At 44.2% G+C, this 21283-nt stretch overlaps 1 protein-coding gene across 5 annotated transcripts in view; it reads left to right on the forward strand.

The window, feature by feature from the left end:
- The window catches only part of BTK (Bruton tyrosine kinase), a 107823-nt gene that overhangs the window by 33032 nt on the left and 53508 nt on the right, over positions 1-21283 (forward strand). For all 5 annotated transcript variants that reach the window (XM_029607372.1, XM_029607374.1, XM_029607373.1 and 2 more), the window contains exons 4-6: positions 1031-1099; positions 12650-12731; positions 15296-15424. In XM_029607372.1, the coding sequence (XP_029463232.1) occupies positions 1031-1099; positions 12650-12731; positions 15296-15424 (280 nt within the window). The remainder of the gene's footprint in view (positions 1-1030; positions 1100-12649; positions 12732-15295; positions 15425-21283) is intronic.

Here is a 21283-nt window from a genome sequence, read left to right on the forward strand (position 1 = left end):
ATCACACGAGGCGCCAAGCATCGGGGGGGCGGGGGAGCACCTCTGCCCCCTCTTGATGTGGCTTCTTGGCCAAAGAAGAGGAGGGTGAAGAAGAATTGCTGCTGAGTGCTGCTCCTTCCCCCGCAGCCCACAGGGTCGAAATGCTGCATCTGTGGCCTCCGCTGAAAAGACAGCAGCAGCAGCAGTAGCAGTGGGGACCCGGAACTTCTGAATGCTGTTTACTGCCATTGGCGTCTCTCTCTCTCTCTCGCCTGTGCGGTACTATTTGAACCATATGAGATAGAGATGCTGGTGGCAGAAGTGCCAGGTCCCCAGTGCTGCTCTCCTTTTGCGGGCTGGGCTAGGGAAGGGATGGGAGATAAGAGCGAGGAGGGGGATGGAAGAAGAGGTGGGGGCAGAGGTGGAAGGGGTGGGTCAGCTATGGAAGGTAAAAGCAAGGAGGGAGGATGGAAAGCGTTGGGAGCAGAGAGATTGAAGAAGACAGGCAGGAAAGGAAGGTAAGCGTGAAGAGAGGAAGATGGAAGGAGAGGGGGAGGCAGGGATGAAGGCTGAGAGCAAGGAGAGGAGGATGAATGATCAAAGTGGAGGCTGCAGGCGGCATGAGTGAAGCTGATATTTTTCACCCAAGGGGGGAGGTGTCAACGTGCCAATTTCAGTTTTTGCACAGGAAGGCAATTATCCTAGAGTCTGACTGCATGCAGCGTACTCCAGGCCCTGCCTGCATGGCTGAAAGTTCACCTGCTGACTGCTTGCACCACACTCCAGTTATATGGATTATACTTTGACCACCGGTTGGAGAGGGCTTCTCTGCATGTTTTATTTTCCTGTTAAGCAATCAAGCTTACAATTCCTGAGGATGCCTTTGACTGATGGATCAAAATCTAGCACTCTTTCAAAATCATCATGAAACTTGGCAGACTTGCAGTGATGTAATGATTAATACCGTAGCTACAATACAGTGAAAGTTTAAAACCACTAGCTGCAGATCTATGTTCAATAATTCCCTTATTTCGTTCCTCTCTTGTTACAGCGGAAAGGGGATGGCGCAAATGAAATGGAACAGATCTCTATTATTGAGAGATTTCCTTACCCGTTCCAGGTGAGATTCGGGTGCTCTTTGGGCTGCTGGTGTGACAGTGCTCACCCTTCAAATATGAATGGAGAGAGAGAGAGAGAGAGAGAGATTGAGCACAAGGAATGTGCTATGGGAAAGTTCAGGCAAGCAGAGCAGTGCATCACACTCCTCCAGTTCGACACAAGCACTACAGCAGGCACACAGTTCACATCTCCAGTTTTTGCATTCCAAGTGAATATTTTAAATTGTGCACTAAGTCTAAAAAGAGGTGTTCCCAGCTTAGGCTGTGAAGGCCTGCATTTGGAAGTTAAAGGAGCTCCCATCCCTGCTGAATCCTAAAATAATCAGAGATCAAATGCTTCCTCTGGGGAGCAATTATGTAGCCTTATTTGCAGACTCTTAGAAGGAGAAAATGACTTCTGATGAAAAAGATATTTGTTTCCGTAATTTAAGGGTTTTATTTTGCTCGGCTTCCCTCTGATTCCCTGCTAAGCCTATCAGGGGAGCTCCTCTCCTGCAGAAACCTCCTGATAGACCGGGTATATGTGTCTTGGGAGGGAGGGGTGGAGGCTAATGGTAATTTTCTCCAAGGTCTCCATGCGCTAGAGGCGAGTCTCTTTCAATAGAAAGGAGGCTCTGGAATGAAGGGCGGGGAGGCTCATGGGATGAGGGTGAAAGAGGGTAGACTCTGGAGTAATCTAAGGAAATATTTCTTTACAGAGAGGGTGGCGGATGCATGGAACGGCCTCTCCATGATGAGGGTGGAGAAGAGAACAGCCTCTGATTTCAATAGAGCATGGGATAAGCACAGGGGATCTCAGATGAAGCAGTAGGGACTGTAAACCTGAACCAGTTGGTGTCGATGGACAGTCTAGATAGCCTGTATGGTCTTTTCCTGCTGTCACGTTCCTATGTTCCCCCCAAAAAAGTGCTGGATCAGGGCCAGTGGCAGCCCCCACCTTCCGCTCCAATTGGAATGAGAAGGAGGAAGCAAGCAAAAAAAAAAAAACCAAACAAACATTCCCAGGTCAGTGACCTGGAAAGCCTTGGCAGAAAACCTCCACTGGGGCAGCAGCAGGAGGAGGAGGGGATTTAGTGTGCAGTCACATATGTAGCGCCCAGAGGAAATCCTAAAATTAAAGCAACAATAACACATCAGCTATTTCCTAAGTGTGTAAGTAAGGCATTACAGTTTTAGAGGCATATTCCCTAAAGGTAGTGTTTCAAGCTAACTGGCTTTCAGGCAGATTTTGAAAACGTTTTGCTTGCGCAAAAAATGGCCCCAGACATGCGTATGTGGGCCGCGCGCGAGCAACACAAATTTTAAGAAGCTGCGAAGTATGCGCATACATCCCTGTGCATGCGTCAAGAGCAAGAGACGGAAAGGGGGCGGAGCCAAGAGTTGTGCACATAATTCCAAATTTTAGAAAAGCCGACCATGGTGCACATCTGTGTGTTGTCCACATAACTTTACTGTTAGCCCTGATGAGGAGCAAGTCTGGAGATCTTAAGTTTTAGAGATGTTCAAGGCTGTTGAACTACCATATATAGTTGGGGGGGGGGGGGAGAAAGGAGAAAGAGAGAACTGTAGGAGAGGCAATATGGCACTGTATATATATATATATATATATATATACACCATTGTAAGGGGGCATTTTCAACTCAGGGTGGTTTTGAATCATAAGAACCTTATCCAAACTTTTTTTAAACCCAGTTACATTAACTGCCATAACCACACTCTCTGGCAATCAATTCCAGAGTTTAATTATGTATTGAGTGAAAGAGAATTTTCTCCGATTTGTTTTAAATGAGCTACTTGCTAACTTCATCGCGTGCCCCCAGTCATGTACATCTCTTTTCATGTAAATATGAAATCACAAAGAATTACTTTTCTTACCATCAAGGCAAGCTACACCTAGGGGGGAATTCTCAAAGGTCTGTACAGCAGTTAGACACTTTCAAAGGCATGAGTTCATTATCTGGGTAATGATAGTTGGCTAACTTTAGATGTCAAAAAGTGTGGGCAGTTCAGAGGCATGGCTCTGAAACTGAATGCAGTCAGCTTGACATCTGGGAGTCCCATATGCATAAATCTATGCACCTAAAATCTCACTCTGGTGTGCAGTTCCTTGACTTTGTGGGTACCTCCATGTGCGCATGTGTGCATTGCAAGAAATGTGCGGGACAGAGGGACTTCTGCCCAGAGGAAGCTGCCAGACAGAGCAGACATAAACACGACACAGACTTAGAGGAAATACTGCTCCCTAGTTTGCCACAACGGAGTTTGCATTTTCTGATTTTTTTTTTTAACCACATTTCAGCACTACTCTTCCTCTGTTTACAAGGCCTGTTGCTTGTTTACACGCTCCGCTGCAGTCCATCTGTAGAGAGACCCAAGCTAATCTATGTCATATGACTAAGTCTGCCATGAAAGCCAAACAAGCATTACACACATGCATACAGAGGGCAATTTTCAAAGGGACCTCTGTAGGCAAAACAGTTTTTTACACATGGAAATGGCCTTTTACAAATTTGCCTGCCTACTATCCTGCATGAATTTAGATGGCCAATGCACGCTAAGTTATACCAGTTTTCAAAGGGAAAATACACGTGTGCTTTTCCTTTCCACCTGCTAAATTGTGCACAGAAATATTTCAGAAAATTGTATGCACCTACTTTTGCATTTTCAAAATTATCTGCATAAGTGCAATCCCCACCTCCCTCCCCCAGGAACCTCTCCCCCCCATGTAACTTATGCCATGTAACTTAGTCTTAGTCATCGTAACTAATAGGTAACTTAGCCCTAGTCATCTTGTAATTGTGTATATATATATAGCCTATTTTGTATTACATTTCATTATTATATTTAATTACAGCCTATTTAGTATTACTTTTGTTATTGATCTTTGGTTATTGATTTGTTCCCGTTCCCTGTCAAGCACTAATTTAGTGTAGTTCTCTGTTTATTGTAAACCGATGTGATATCACTATTGAACGTCGGTATATAAAAACTGTTAAATAAATAAATAAAATAAATAGAAATACCATGTGGGTAAACATATGCGTGTATGCCAAGCTTGGGCATATGTTTACCTGGATTGAGCATGGGGGGGGGGGGGGAGGTTCCGGGGGGGGGGAGGTGGGGATTGCACTTATGCAGATAATTTTGAAAATGCAAAAGTAGGTGCATACAATTTTCTGAAATATTTCTGTGCACAATTTAGCAGGTGGAAAGGAAAAGCACACGTGTATTTTCCCTTTGAAAACTGGTACAACTTAGTGTGCACTGGCCATCTAAATTCATGCCATAGTTCCAGGATCCAGGGGCGTGTCCATGTAACATAGGGTTAGAGACTGCTCTGAGGGGTAACTGAGGAGGAAGGAGTCCCTAGAAATGGGCCCCAGCTGAACAGATCCCCAAACCCCCCTACACTACTTAGAGGAAAAGGATAAATTTAATTTTATGGGTCTGGCAGGGCCAGGTGAAGGAGCAGGCACATATGTTCAGACAGGAAAGCGATCCTAAGATTGTTTATACATTATATGCTTTACAGATTTCCCCATTTTCTCCTGGGGTTTTTTTTTTTTGTTGTTGCTAACTTTAGAATGTGATGCCATTAGAGACTTGAATTAGGAACTCCACCAGGAGCTTCTGCAGGCTTATTTCTGGTTAACATTTTACCTTCCTGATATTTATTTATTTATTTATTTATTTTTAATTTTTATATACCGGAATTCCTGTATGCAATACAAATCAGTCCGGTTTACAAGTAACGAAAAGGTTGCCCTGGTCTGGTAGATTAGACTGGGGTTTTTTACATAGAACAATAACATATATGATATAAGAGCTTCTGAATTTGCGTCTTTCCAGCTGCTGCAGGTGGGTTGCAGTGATTACACCTCCAGCATTAAAATATCAGTGTACCGAGATGTGCGCTCTCAAAGGATTCGGTAATGCTTTATTGTGCAGCTGTATCCCTATTTTTCTCTTTTCCCGTCTCTCCTCAAATGTCGCAGGGTATTCAACAGGTCCCCTGTGGCTGGGGGGGTCTGAGCCTTCCAATACTCCTGATATACGAGTTGGTAGCACTCAGGCTTCTGGAGGTCATCTCCCCTCCCTGTGGAGCCTAAAGGCATACAATCCTACACCCCGTCTCCAAGAGTACATATGACATGCATGGACCTTGCCATCCTGTATCCCAGCAATGGAAACCCTGTCATCCGGTACATGTGGAGCCTGTGTTCTGCCTCCCAGCAGTGCAGGTGACACACTTGGATTCTGCCATGCTATCTCCCAGCATTGCATGTGATACCTAATATGGACCCCACTCTCCTGCCTCAGAGCTTTGCATAAATTATTACAATTGCGCTGGGCTGGTCTAAGCTACTAAAAATATGCAGAGAATCCCATCCAGGCATGGAAGCCCAACTGTATCACTGGTGCAGGATTTAAAAAAATGCCATTTCTTCTTTAAAGAAAGTGGATTGTGGGCATGCTGAAGAAGTGTGAAGGAAGAATACAATGACGTAGTTGGTGGAGTCGCAGCCCCCCCAGTCAACTAGAGAGGAACAGATTCATTGCTACTTTTCTCCTACTACCAAATTTTGCCTCTGGGTTGAAATGCTTGGTGCTTTTTTTGTACTGGACAGTTTGGCACTTCCATTGCCAGGTTACTAAAATGCTCTTGGAATTAAGTCTTTTTATTCTTTCTATTGGTGTCTGATTGCTTTGGTGTCTATTGTGCACATCCTTGCCCTGCTTAGTGATTGCTGAGGACCTTTTCCTTCCCTGTCTCTGGCCACTGCTGGGCCCATCTGGGGTAAAAACTCCTTTGATGCTGCTGCTGCTACCATTTGCCATTCTCTATCCTGCTCAGCTCCATCTGATGACGGTTTCAAACAGAGCGGTCCCCAAACCACAGAACAAGAAGTGAAAGGTGCCAGAGGGGCTATTTATAAATGCTCAGTCGCAGTCTGATAAACACAGCAGGAAAAGCCCCCCCCCCCCGAAACAATGCCCCTCACACCCTGAGCTAGAGTCATTCTCATAGGATCCCACATTACCTCTCTTGTAAGGGGCGAGGAGAAAGCATATTAGAAGGGGAGGGGTAAAGATGAGAGGAAAAGAAGACAAGGTCCCATAACTAAGAGTTTGGAGGCACCTAGATATTTCAAATTGAATATTTGCTCAATCTCAGCATCTAAATTTAGACACCTAAAAAGGGGTGGAGACAAGGGCATGGAGAAGTCTGGAGAATGAAATTAGGGGTTTATTTCCCCCCACCGGGCAGCTTACATAAAGGCGTTAACTTAGGGGTTCCAGTTTCTAGCCTAATTTTAGGAGCTTCAGTTTAAGGCACCTACATTTAGAGTTAGGTGTCTAAAATCAGATGAATAGAGGAATCCAGTGGGAGCACTGAGAGGAGAGGATCACCTTGCTGGTGGCTGAAGAGAATTGGGAAATACTGCTTTAAGACATTTTAGAACTAAAAGTTTTGGGGAGAATTAACTATTGGGGTATATTCTTTAGTGTGTTTGTATTAAATAGCTAGTCAGAAGCAGGCAAAAGCCAAGAGTTTGTGTGTTTGCATTTCCCTCTCTCCATCCCCTCCCCCATCTTATCCTTTGATTTATAGACAGGAGACACTTTCAATTAAAAAAAGAAATCAGCCTTTTTACTTAAATTCATGATTGCCCCAAGCCTTATCAAGAATTTAATCATCCTCTTTTAGGTTATTACCAGATAAATAGTGAATACACTAATACATTTAAAGGACTCTAATTGTAATGCATTTCTACTCCCATAACAACCTAAATTTAACTAGGAGCTGAACAAAATGAAGACGAAGGCAGCAGTCCAGCAGCAAGAGGGGTGCATTCAAATCTTTTGCATCAAGTGTCACGTGCATGATTTTTTACACACCGGGGAGAAGTTGTATGTGTGTATCTGGTGCAAAGAGCTCCTGTCACTCAGACAATGAGTCCAAACTCTGGAGGCTAGAGTGGCAGATCTGGAGGAGCTGAGGCAGACAGAGAGGTATATAGATGAGACCTTCAGGGTCATAGCAGCCAAGTTCCAACTCCAGTCTGGCAGAACTGGTGCATGGTGCATGGAGGAGGAAGATCTTCTGTTTGGAGAGCATCAACCTGGTACAACAGAAAATGATTCTGTAGCAAGGACCTGCTCTCCAGTTGATGCATTGTCCTCTCACCTAGAGGATGCGTCTCCCAGGACTACTGCCCAGGAGGGAAGGGTTAGGTTGGCCGTCATAGTTGGTGATTCAATTATTAGGAATGTAGATAGCTGGGTGGCTGGTGGGCATGAGGATCGCCTGGTAACATGCCTACCTGGTGCGAAGGTGGCGGACCTCATGCGTCACCTAGATAGGATTTTAGACAGTGCTGGGGAGGAGCCGGCTGTCGTGGTACACGTGGGCACCAACGACATAGGAAAATGTGGGAGGGAGATTCTGGAAGCCAAATTTAGGCTCTTAGGTAGAAAGCTGAAATCCAGAACCTCCAGGGTAGCATTCTCTGAAATGCTCCCTGTTCCACATGCAGGTCCCAAGAAGCAGCCAGATCTTCAGAGTTTCAATGTGTGGATGAGATGATGGTGCAAGGAAGAGGGATTCAGTTTTGTAAGGAACTGGGGAACCTTTTGGGGAAGGGGGAGTCTCTTCCGAAGGGATGGGCTCCACCTTAACCAGGGTGGAACTAAGCTGCTGGCACTAAGGCACTAACCTTTAGAAAGGAGATAGAGCAGCTTTTAAACTAGAACAAAGGGGAAAGCTGACAGTTGCTCAGCAGCACATGGGTCGGAGGGAGATATCTTCGAAAGATATTAATGAAGCATTAAAGTTAGGGCATCCCAATAGAGAGGTTTCAATAATGAGAAAAGTAGTCCATGTTCCTGTAAGTAAAGAATCAACTGAGCTAAAAGATTCCAAATTATCCCTATTAACTGAAAAGTAGAATGTTAATACAAACAAAAAACACACTTTGAAATGTCTGTATGCTATTGCCAGAAGTCTAAGAAGTAGGATGGGAGAGTTAGAGTGTCTAGCAAGGAATGATCAAAATATATAAGAAACACCCCAGTGAATTTTAAATTTTTGAAAATTATTGAATTATTATTAACAATTATCTGCTCGCAGCCAAGTCCTTGTTTGAGTGACCATTAAAAAATTTTTTTGAAAGGTCAACTGCAATGTGTGGTGAAACACTTGCAAGCTGCCTAATTTACTGAAACACAAAAATTTTTAAGCAAGTAGAGGAAGGGTTTCATATATAAATTTTTCAGCCCAACACAAGGTCTGCCAGATTTCCATGTATACATGATTATACATGGAAATCTGGCAGACCTTGTGTTGGGCTGAAAAATTTATATATGAAACCCTTCCTCTACTTGCTTAAAAATTTTTGTGTTTCAGTAAATTAGGCAGCTTGCAAGTGTTTCACCACACATTGCAGTTGACCTTTCAAAAAAAATTTTTTAATGGTCACTCAAACAAGGACTTGGCTGCGAGCAGATAATTGTTAATAATAATTCAATAATTTTCAAAAATTTAAAATTCACTGGGGTGTTTCTTATATATTTTGACTATTACATACCAATTCCCCAGAACATTTTGGTGCTGTTTTGAAATTCTTAGCAAGGAATGATGACATTCCTTGCTAGTGCGCGCATGTTATAAAATCGGGAGTCGACGCACACAAGGGGGTGCACATTAGTGCATCTTGTGCGTGCCGTTGCCCGCAGCCTTCCCCCGTTCCCTCCCAGGCCACTCTGAAATCGGAGTGGCCTGGGAGGGAACTTCCCAACCCCCTAATCTAAACTTCCTACCCCTTCCCCTAACCTTCCCGCCGCCTAGCCCTATCCTAACCCCCCCCCCCCCCCCCCCCCCCCGACCTTTATCTTATCTTTTGCACCTGCCTCCGGATTTACACACGTAGAGCTTTTAAAGTCTGGGACTAGGTGCACAAGTGAATCTTTATGGGTAGAAATCCCTTGTGTGATGGGGAAGAGTTTAGCGGTAGGAGTATACTACCATCCACCTGACCAAAATAACGAGATGGACAATGAAAAGTTAAGAGAAATTAGGGAAGCTAACCAAATTGGTAGTGCAGTAATAATGGGAGAATTAAATTACCTCTAACAAATACGTTGTAGGCAAAAGGTTTTTTAACTTCTATGTGCAAAATCTCTTTAAATTTGAGAATAGGACCATCATAACACCCATGGTATTCAAGCAAGTTAGCCTGAATTTTAACCGCTATGGGTCATATATAATCATTGGTCCAAATTTGTCAAGTCTTTTTTTATTAAAGAAAATATTTTTGTTTTTTATTTTTTGTAAAAAATGTGGAACTGTACTTCCCTTATTCGTTGATGGCGCTATCGCGCTTCGGAGATCCAGTCACTTAACAAAAGCAAGTTCTTCATTGGTGGCGCTACCTCGCTTTGGTGATCCGATTGTCAGTGCAAGTCCAGTCCAACGTACGTTTCGCAGGGCTGCTGCTTCAGGGACTGTTATCGACTTGGTTCTCCTGGGATACCTTCTGAGAAGTCTAAATATTACTCAGTCCATGGCGCCTTTTCCTCTTGTCGGCATCTTAGACTTCTCAGAAGGTATCCCAGGAGAACCTATTCTCAAATTTAAAGAGATTTTGCACATAGAACTTAAAAAACCTTTTGCCTACAACGTATTTGTTAGAGATATTGTGTGGCTCGTTGTATATAGAATTAAATTATCCCAATATTGTCAGGATAAGAACATAAGAACATAAGAAAATGCCATACTGGGTCAGACCAAGGGTCCATCAAGCCCAGCATCCTGTTTCCAACAGTGGCCAATCCAGGCCATAAGAACCTGGCAAGTACCCAAAAACTAAGTCTATTCCATGTTACCATTGCTAATGGCAGTGGCTATTCTCTAAGTGAACTTAATAGCAGGTAATGGACTTTTCCTCCAAGAACTTATCCAATCCTTTTTTAAACACAGCTACACTAACTGCACTAGCCACATCCTCTGGCAACAAATTCCAGAGTTTAATTGTGCGTTGAGTAAAAAAGAACTTTCTCAGATTAGTTTTAAAAGTGCCCCATGCTAACTTCATGGAGTGCCCCCTAGTCTTTCTACTTTCCGAAAGAGTAAATAACCGATTCACATCTACCCGTTCTAGACCTCTCATGATTTTGAACACCTCTATCATATCCCCCCTCAGTCGTCTCTTCTCTAAGCTGAAAAGCCTTAACCTCTTTAGTCTTTCCTCATAGGGGAGCTGTTCCATTCCCCTTATCATTTTGGTAGCCCTTCTCTGTACCTTCTCCATCGCAATTATATCTTTTTTGAGATGCGGCGACCAGAATTGTACACAGTATTCAAGGTGTGGTCTCACCATGGAGCGATACAGAGGCATTATGACATTTTCCGTTTTATTAACCATTCCCTTCCCACAGGAAGGAACTCACAATACATATTTCTTGAAAGGTTCTACTTGAAACGGCGTTATTTGGTTTTCAAAAACAAAATTAAGTAGAGAGAGCACCTATTCACTGAATGGTGGTAAGCTGAGCCAGGGATTCTTGGAATGCTTTTCATGAAATCTCTTTAGCACCTCAAGACTACGCTATCTTCACCTTACCTCTGGTTTGAGCTGATCCAAATTATGAGGGAGATCTGAGCTCAGCAATCAGGGCCACTCCAGAGGGAAAGCATGTGCCTGGAGAAGCAAGGATGAGACCTGTCGGTAGAGCCCAGGGCAGAAGAAGAGCCAGGGGGGATATGTAGAGCAGGAGCACTGGAACGGGGTACAAAACCAGAACTGGATTGCAAGACAGGAAGATTTATAAGATAAGAACACTGGAACACCATTACAAGCAGGTATATTGTTACAGGATTACTGGAACACAATTACATGGTAGGGATATGACAGGAATCAGCAACCAGACATGTAGCACTTCCACAGACACATGCCAAGAAGACTGTTGGATCAGCACTGTGTGCCCTCTGGGTATGCCTTATATAAGAAGTGCTGGTTCAATCAGAGTGCTCTACAGGCATGTCTGAGACTCCCAGGAAAACAAGATGAAAATGCTAGGACTTGTGTGGCAGCTCCATGACCTGGAATCTGCAGTGCTGTGGGTTTAAACCCTACCATACTTTTCTTTATCATCTCCTCTTTTCCTTATTCCCCCCTTCCCCCCCATCTCTGACTTCTCAAACACAACTCCCCCCCCGCTGGCACTGGATTCACTGCATGTAAGAGGAAGAGACCAGCAGCACACCAAGCCACAGACTCTTCTTCTGTTGGCCGGGCCCGACTGCTGCTTTCAGCTGTGAGGCTCTACAGTTGGGCCCGGCCATCAGAGGAGGAGAACACCGTCTGATGTGCTGCTCCTCTCCTCGTCCTACCCCATGATCAAGGCACAGGTGGCAGCTTCAATTGCCAGCACGGGACAGTAGGCCTTAGCCTTCCTCACCCCACCCAACTGGACCGGACCCTGCTGTCTGGTCTCCTGCAGCAATTCCACAGGGGCCTTCAAATCCCATGTGAAGTGTTTGTGCTTCATTGGCAAAGTGTAAGAGATAAATATGGATAGACAGAAGGCCTGGCTATTGTTTCAGAAAGAGGACTTCTTTGTTATACGGCATGAGGACAATTCATTTTTTTTGAGGGGTATCTTGCATATAAGCTTTTTATATATGAGAGTGAACTTGTTGAATACTCATGATATTGTTTGGTTTTGGATATTGACGCACTGGACATTAACACTTTTATACGGTATATAATTTAAAAAAAAAATTATCACAGAACATGAGGCATTTATGTGAATAAGAGAGACTGAGGATTATATGTAAAAGCACGGCCTTGAATGAGTTTATTCTCTGTGAACTGGGCTATGTATGATGGTTTCACTTCTATTCACTGTTGTTTCATAAATGTGCTTTGGTTAGATGGATCAATAGATAATTGTTTTGGTACTGCTAGAGTTGCCAACTAGCTCTGGGTTTGTTTTTTTTCAGGACAGGCTGTTCCTGTTCTGGTGTAGTCCCACATTTATTAAGGAAATCAAAACTACAAGTCTATGGTAAAACAAGGACTGGATTAATCTGTCCTGCAAACAAACATAAATGGAGCACGTTAGCACCCCTGGGTACTGGTGGGATTAAACTGGTGAAGCAGCACGATGTGGCAGGGGAATTCTCACGATGAATTAGGAGCTGGCCTCCCTGATACAGTATTATACGCACACAGCAGGCCTTGTTTCAAATGCACAGAGCAGATTTTATTTTGAAACAGTGAAGGTTACCAACATACTCTGCGCCATCTGGACAAGTTGAGCCACTCTGCTTTTACCTCGTTGCATCTATGGATTTGCAGTTTCATTTTTTCTCCCCTAAGAAAGCGGGACCACAAGACTACAAATGCAACATGGGTAAAACCAGGACTGGCTCACTGGCCTGTCCAGATAACATGGAGCCGGTTGATAACGCTTGCCATTCCAGATCCTAAACTGGAAAATGTTCTTCCCTCTGGAAGTCCAGCCTGTTTCTCTCTCTGTCCCTGCAGGTGGTTTATGATGAGGGGCCGCTCTACGTTTTCACTCCAACAGAAGAACTCCGTAGGCGCTGGATTCATCAACTGAAGGGTGGTGAGTCTCTCTCATCTCTTCCCCTGCTGCTCCCCTCTTCCCTCTCCTCTTTCTCTAACCTTGTCCTTCTCAATGATCTCTGTTGCTCCTTTTTTCTCTCCCGTTGCACCTCCATGGAAGAAAAGTTGAATGTGGTGGCAGTACACACTGCGAAATAGGTATTATAACAGCTTGCTTGATATGAAGTATACTAGGCCTTTTAAAGGAAAAGGGAAAATGCCAACAGCATTTTAATACATTCTTTGGCAGGTGAAAGAGATCATCTTGGCGCTGCACCCCAAATCACATCTGGCGAGTACATGACAGTGGTCGAATGCATGTTGTACTAGAGATTATTAATCATAGAGATCATTCATGCACAAAAGATTAATCCAGGCCCAGTGAGGGAAGGCAGATCACAATGGAAGGCACGCTACAAATAGGGCTGCTTCTTGATTTATAGCATCTTTACTGTCCAGCCATGGATCTCTTATCCCCACAGACTGGCAGTTATGGTCATTAGTGTCAGCCTGCTTGCTGGTTCAGTGACAAGGGCCAATGTTGACAAAGATCTGGGCTGAGCCAACCTCACTTACCTCCCTGCAGCGAGACCTCATCTAGGTCTGAGCTGAATCTTTAGTCTAGAAAGAAAAGGGTGCCATATGCAATATGCCTGTAATTTGCACACCAGATCAAAGAGTGCTCCGTATTTTCAGCCATTCTTAACCAACTGCAGGATCAATGAGTGGTTAGCGGAGTGGGCTACAAACCAGGGAAAGCAGCGTTCAAATCCCATTGCTGCTCCTTGAGACTTTGAGCAAGTGACTTTACTCTCTGTTGCCTTAGGTATAAGCTTAGGGCCTGATTTTTAAAAACATTTACATGCTTAAAATTGGGTTTTGCATGTGTAAGTGGCCTTTTGAAAATTGCTACAATATATGCCATCGAACTGTCCCTAGGGTATTCATGTGTAACCCCCACCCCAGTGTGCCGGTCTAGCACAGGTGAGGCCATAAAGTTATTTGTACTCTTCGGGGCAGGAACCCTGACTAGCTCTTGTACCTCCTCTACTTCCCAAGGTGTGGATTCTCTGGACAGGAGGAAGAAAAGAGTCCTCTCAGGTCCCGATGTGACGGGGGTGGTTTTCTCTGCACATTCCCTTGTGTTTCCCCTGGGGAGGATGCTGGTCTCTGTTGTGAGTGCAGAAATAAATACTCTGGAGCCACTTGGTTAGTGTCCAAAACACAAAAAGGCACTGATGGTGAACGTCACTAAACTCAAACTGCAGCACCACAGAAATCTCTCTTCAGTTCCTCTAGCCTCTTCCCTCTGTCTGTGCAGGACTCACTTATATCAGGGCAAGGGAGGCACCCACTCTCCTTGGATTAAGGTAAAGTGGAGCTCCCAGATGGGCAGGATGATTAGGATGGTCAAAACCCCTTCCAGGCTGATGAAAGTAGCAGAGTCTGTGGCACAGAGAGTAAATCCTCTCTCCCTCTCCCCAGGGTGGTGAACACCGGATGGGTGACCCCAGGGAGGTTGTTTCCTTTACTCACGGTTAGCAGATCTTCAGGGTCTCCTTGATCTTACGCAGTCTCTTTAGTACTCTCTCTCTCTCTCTGGATCCTCGATGTGAGGGACCCTCTTTGAAACAAGAAGTTCTCTTGCTTCTAGCAGGAAGGAAGGGGCAACCAAAACCCTTCCTCCTGGATCTTTTAACAAAAGTGTTTTTCCCCAAAAAGGAACAGAAACTAACGGCGGAGTCCCCTCCTCACAGCGGGTCACCACCACGTCAGGAGTGCATCTTCCCTGTCCCTGGGCAGCTCACCCGCAGGCTTCCCCAATCCCTACGTGCAAGACGGGCCCAGGTGTCCAGTGAGTCTCAAAAATATCAAAACTCCCTTAAATTAGACCCAGAGGGAACTCAACCAGACAGTTTGTCTACTGGAAGAGGAAATCCCTCCCGACCCTGGTGAGGACCAGCAAGCTGGGATAGCCTGCCTTTACTGACTGAGCCTGAAAAGTAACACAAGATAAGCTCTCTCCAGCTCCTTACTCTCTGACAAGTAAAAGGCCTGCTCCTGAGCTCACTGTGGAGAGCCCCTAAATAGCCTCACGGGGGGAGGGCCAGGCCAGACTCCTCAGAGGGAGGAGCTGCATAGAATGGAACCTCCCTTTACTCTAACCTATGCTCTCTACCCGACGTGGTCACTAAGCACCAGCGCTTACTGGTCACCCGAGGAGTGCTGGGGTTACACACGTGCAAATGCACTTTACAGACGTAAATGGCTTTTTTTAAATTGCTAAAATAGTATATTGCATTTCCATGTATTACTCCTTTTAAAATTACCTCCTTAGAGCCTATGGGGGTAGTGAAATAGCTACAGTACCTGAATGTAAAATGCTTTGAAATGCAAAAAAGCATAATATAAAATAAATAGATGCACAGAAGAGAGACATTTACAACGCAACACAGTAAAACACTTAAGGAATGAGCCTGAAATGATATGTCACAATTAACTCCTAGTACTGTTCTCGTACCTGCTCTCAGCCCTTTGCTGTTGTTCTTGGTTGCATACTTGCAGTGATCAGATATAACAGTGACTTGGTGCAGAAGTACCACCCCTGCTTTTGGATGGATGGCCAGTACCTCTGCTGTGGTCAGACTGCCAAAAATGCCATGGGCTGCAAAATCCTGGCCAACAGGAATGGAAGTAAGAGATGTTACTGTCTTCTTCTTCTTCTCCACTCTCTTTCTGCATCCTTCCTCCATCCACCCTAATACCAACCTCTATACTACACAAGAGCTGTTCTCCCGATTGGGTTAGTTAAACTGGTTTAGTATATCTATTCTACCATTAATCCAATTTAACTAAAGTACTCTAAAAAAAAAACAAATGTTATCAAGATCTAATTTGGTGGTTCTGTATTATGGGAAGTTACAAGACCTTTATTTTATCAATTGTATTGCCTTTCTCTTCCACCATTTCCATATCTTATTTCCTTATCCATCAATGTAAGTTTGAATAGCAAAGAATGGAATGGAAGAGATGGCTAACGCTGAGATTGCTCTCTGGTCTGTGCACACATTTGACCTTCACTGGGTTCCACTGTTCTATAGTCAAGCAATAAGCAGCTTCAGCCCGCTGTGGGCGCATCGGATGGCCCGATGCCCAAGGCCGAATGGCTTTATTCATCTGAGATGCATCCTAGTCCACTCAAGTGTGATGGCAGATAAAGACCACCAAGTCTATCCAGTCTTCCCATTTACTGTGGTACTACAGACCCTATTTGATCTCTGCCTGCTCCTTTGCTTTCCTCACCACCATGCTTTGTTGAATTTTGTTGTCGTTTTTGACAACCACATACACGTTTTTGTTCCTCATTTCTAGTATACAAATGTTTTTGTATTTAAAAAAAAAAACCACAAACCCACTTTAAATGTTTAGATTTAAATTGAATACTATTTGGGGTGGAAGCTTTAGCAGTCAGGCAGTCATATTGCAGAGGTGCAAGTGGGGAAGAGGTAGGGACTGGTTGTTTTCTAGTGTGATTTTATATTAGTCAATCTATTGTCAAAGGATTTCAATTCCCTGCAACTTCTGGAAGGGAAATAAATTCCAAGGTTGAAATCATGCAAGCAGAGGTTCTGCAAAACTAACATTGTAGCTGTGCAACCTGACGATGAGGTCGAGTTCTTCTTATGTAATAAGCCAAGGCCCATTTACAGTCTAAGGCATGAAGGGCTTTTTTTTCGCTTTCATGTGACTGTGGCCTCAGGAAGAACAAAGGTAGCATGATAGCTTAATTGATATGGAAAGGTGTTACAACCTTTAACAGAAATTTTGAGGGGAGTGTTACTGCTACAAGGACTGATACTTTCCATGTTAGAAACTTTGAAAGAAGCTGTCTCCAAAGGTTCAAATGACAGCTTCAACACATGTGCCAGAACCAAGTTCAGATCCCAAGGAATGAGAGATTTTACAACTGGAGGTTTATTATGCCACAAGCCCTTCATTAATTTTGGATACTATTGGATGACCGTGAGCAGGCTTACCCTCGATTTGGAATGGGATGTACTGAGATGTACTCTTACTGATGAGGTGGCAGGACCTGAATCAGAAAGAGGCAGCAAATAATTCAGTAAGTCTATGGATTCACATTGTAAACAGATCCAAGCTGTTGTATTGACACTAGGTAGAGCACCTTTTCCATTTAAAACCATAAGCTCTTCCTGTTAATGTATTTTTGGCAGACGCTATTATGTCCTCAACTTCTTTGTATAAGGACAGTTCTTTTATCATTGAGGATTTAACATCCAAGCCATCAAGTTGAGGGAGGGAAGGTTTGGATGAAACAGACGTAACTTTCTTGAGTTAATAAGGATGGATCTGTCCTGAGAGATATAGGAGGATGGCTGGAAAGCTGTATTAGATATGCGAACCAGACTTGTCTGGACCATGCTCGAGGTAGGAGGATCAGACGGGCCCACTGTTAACACTGCTCTGTCTCTCAGAGGAATTAGTAGAAAAGCAAACGTGAGATCTGCATTCCATTCTAGCAGAAAAGTGTCCCGAGCTGAGCTGAATTTGCTGGAAAGAATGGAGCAAAGGTTGTTTAGTTGTCTGTCGTGCTCTGATGCAAAGAAGGCCTATTGCTGGAACTCCCCATAGATTGAACAGCCTGTTGCTTGTGGAAGACACCATTCAAGTAGTTGAAAAACTCTACTGAGGTGATTTGCCAATATGTTTGAGATTCCTGTAAGACAGGTCACTTGCAGTACAGCTTGATGTTTGCATTCCCATTCCCATATCTCTTTCACTGCTTGCCAGAGTCCATGACTTGTTTGTTCATGAAGAGCAGGACAACTTGTCTGTTTGAATGAGAATGCTCTTCCCCTGGAGGAGGCAATTGAAAGTTGATAGAGCATACCTGATTGTTCTCAATTCAAGGAGATTGATCTGATATTGCTTTTCATGGGATGACCATATCCCTTAAGTTCGAAAGGGGCCTGTGTGGGCCACCCAATTTCTTGTGAAGGCTTCTATGGCCAACATTCCTTGTCATGGAGGTGGATGTAATGATGCTCCTTCCTAAGGGATGAAGGGGTCCAGCCACCCCCATAAATCCTATTTCATTTCTGTTGAGATTTCCACTTTGGTTGTTGAGCTGAGTTAACTGGTCCCACTGGGAACGAAGGCCCCGAGATGTATGTGAAGGTGGGTTAGTGACACTACATGAATTGTTGCCATCATGTGGCCCAGAACAACCAGCCCTTCCCTGGCTGGGGACTGATTTATGTTCAGTAGTTTGTGGACTAGTGACCTGAGCATATATACCCAAACTGATGAAAGAAAAGTTCTCTCTGTAAGAGAATTGGAGTTAATTTCTTGAAATTCACAAGGAAGCCTAGTGATTGTAGAAGTGGTATTGATTTATGCTGAGAATTAGTACACCTTCTTGGGACTTCGCTGTATAGCAAAGAATTAGTACACCTTCTTGCCCTGACGCTGTAGAAGCATTAATAATACAGCTAGGCACTTGGTGAAGACCCTAAGAACTGCTGATAGACTGAAGGGGAGAACTTTGTACTGACAGTGGGAAGAATCCACCATAAAGCATAGGTATTGCTAATGAGAGGGATGGATGGGAATATGAATAAAAGCATCTTTTAGATACAGAGTACACATCCACTTCCCCATCTGTGCAGGCTTCTTCAATCCAGGATAGATCTCAGTCCCCAAGATTTTGGGGGGATGAGGAAGTAGCAGGAGTAGAACCCCTGGCCATGGTGATGCATTGCACAAACATATTCTCCAGGAGAAATTCTAAATGAATTCCCTCAACACAATCTTCCCCTTTATCCAGAAGGGGGAGTGGATGTGTACTCTGTATCTAAAAGATGCTTTTATTCATATTCCCATCCATCCCTCTCACTAGCAATACCTATGCTTTATGGTGGTTTCTTCCCAGTCAGTACAAAGTTCTCCCCTTCAGTCTGTCAGCAGTTCTGAGGGTCTTCACCAAGTGCCTAGCTGTATTATTAATGCTTCTACAGTGTCAGGGCAAGAAGACTCTCTTGTCACAGCGAAGTCCCAAGAAGGTGTACTAACCCACTGTACAATGAGTTACTCCACTTCCAGGCAGAGTTCTGTTGAGTGAGAGGAATCCGGATTGAAGGCTGAACGATGAGGAGGCATGGGTAGCTGAGAGAAACACAAGCAGTATTCAGACTCCACCATGCTGAGAACCTAGTGATCTTTGGTGATCTTTCACCACTCCCCCAGGTAATCCTGAATTCTTCCTCCTACCAGACCGGACAATTGCTGGATTCTGAAAATGGCCAAAAGCTTGGTCCAGGCTGGACTTACTGTGACAGTTTAGGCTAATGACATTCCCACTTTCGAGTGCAAGGTGGAAGCTGTTGCTGTTGCAGAAGTAGAGACAGTATCCTGTATCACTGGAATTGCCAGAAGGGGTGTCTCTGAAAATATGAAGGTACGTCTTGCAGAAGACTTGTTCTGTTCTCATGGAGATGGCCTGCACCACTACGTGCTGTCCTTTAATTTGAGCTACTGCTTCTCTAGGTTTTTATCTGAAAAGGATATCACCCAGGCAGGGTACATCCACCAACTTCTCATGAGCATCCTCTCGTAGGCTTCTGGCTTTCAACCAGGCCATGCAGTGAGCTCCAATGGAGTTTGACAAGGAGCAGTCAGTGGTATTGAATGCCTCCTAGATAGAACAAATAAGATGGCATATACACTCTTCAGCATCCAGAAGTGGCAGAGGTTATGTGAATCAACCTTCACCAACTAGAAGATTTCAGTTTTTATATACAATCATGTAAGTCTTGCATTATATAGAATTGGTGAGGTGAAATGTGTGCATTAAGCATGAAATTCTGAAATATCTTATTAGCAAAGTTATCCAACAGCCTGGGATCCCTCCCTGGTGAAGTATTTGAATATATATTTGCTTTCTTTGTCTTTTTTTAAGAGCTGCTTCCACAATTGCCCAGCCACTACTTATTCCTGAGCGATAGCAGAATGGGATCTATTTGTTATTTGTGATCCTGCCAGGTACTTGTAAGCTGAATTAGCCACTGTTGGAAACAGGATACAGGGCTTGGACCCTCAGTCTGACCCAGTAAGACAAATCTTATGTTCTTATGTTCACTGACTGATGGGGGTGGGGCAATTGTACTATACCAAACCCGAGGGATTTTTGAACTCTGTATTTAAGGTCAAGTTTCTATGCCACTAGGGCGCAGGAAATGGGAGTTTTCAACATTCTTGTTTGTGATTCTTGCAGGATACCATGGACTGGAATGGTAGCTGAATCCACTAGTGTTTCTAGAATTTGGAGGAGACCTAAAATGCCTGCATGAAGATCTTTGTCCTTATACTCATTTATTCTGAGCACTTTCCCCATCTTGTCCAGAAACCTTGAGTAGGAAAGGTTTTCTGGAGGAAACGAGTGTTCAGAGACAGTGGAGGGTATGAGAAGGGATCCATGTTGACCCTTCCTTAGAGTCTAGAGGTCAGGGAACACTAATCCAGGACCCCAATAATATAGATGGTGACTGAGGAGCGGTCCTTGACCACCTCGGAGGGGTGTAGCCCTGGCGTAGGTCGTCTATCTGTCTGGAAACTGCTGCAAAGCAATGCTGTAGGTAGAACCATCTCATGGGGTTCTACCATATCCATATGAACTGGAGAATCCATATGGACTGGAGATACTGGGACTCCTTCTTATGGGAGTAAAGTGGATATCTGGAAAGGAGAGGTTGGTAAATACCCTCCTTTTCTTTTGCTACCCAAGAGGTAAAGAAATCCTTCACAAACTCTAATACTTGATTGAGATTACCGTGCCCTATGACCTGATATGGGAGGTGAAATATCCTCTTCTGATACTAGAATCAAACCTTGCACATCTTCAGGACTCTGCAGTATTTGGGTTGGAGGTCAATTGAATATTAGAAGAACTAAAGAACAAATAGGATCTGGTATTTCAAGATGCAGTCCTTGTACCAATAATTTTAATGGTGAGAATGCTCTGATAATTGGTGGTGGCAGAGGTATGATATCCCCTTCCATTCCTGTTAACAATCTTGGCCACATATACAACTGTGTAGACAGATCTGCAGTACACTATATCAATGATTCTGATCATTTACTGGTGAAAGGCGTCAATGATCGGTGTTCCAGGGCTCAATGCATTGAGGACTTAAGCGTCAGTGGTGCTGGGAACTTTTGCATCAAAGGCGCCAGGGATTTGTGATTCAATGGCACCGGAGCTTTGTGTTCCAAAAGCTCTGGGCTTTGTATGTTGACATTGTCAATGTACCGAGTGTCGATGACAGTGACTCACCGTATGCCGATGCACTTGAGCCTCTGCATTTTTTTTTTTTTTTGCATCAGCTGCACCAGTGGTTCTGCAGAGTGCTGCCTCTATGTCTTCAAGGCATGCTGGCTTTTAGTGCGCAACCCCAAAGATCTGGCCTGTTCTACCAATGGGGGAGATATTTTGGAGGAGCGCTGCTCAACTCCATTCCTGGTGAGGCAGACGAG

Source organism: Rhinatrema bivittatum, chromosome 6 (genome assembly GCF_901001135.1).
Source record: "Rhinatrema bivittatum chromosome 6, aRhiBiv1.1, whole genome shotgun sequence".
Lineage (NCBI taxonomy): Eukaryota > Metazoa > Chordata > Amphibia > Gymnophiona > Rhinatrematidae > Rhinatrema > Rhinatrema bivittatum.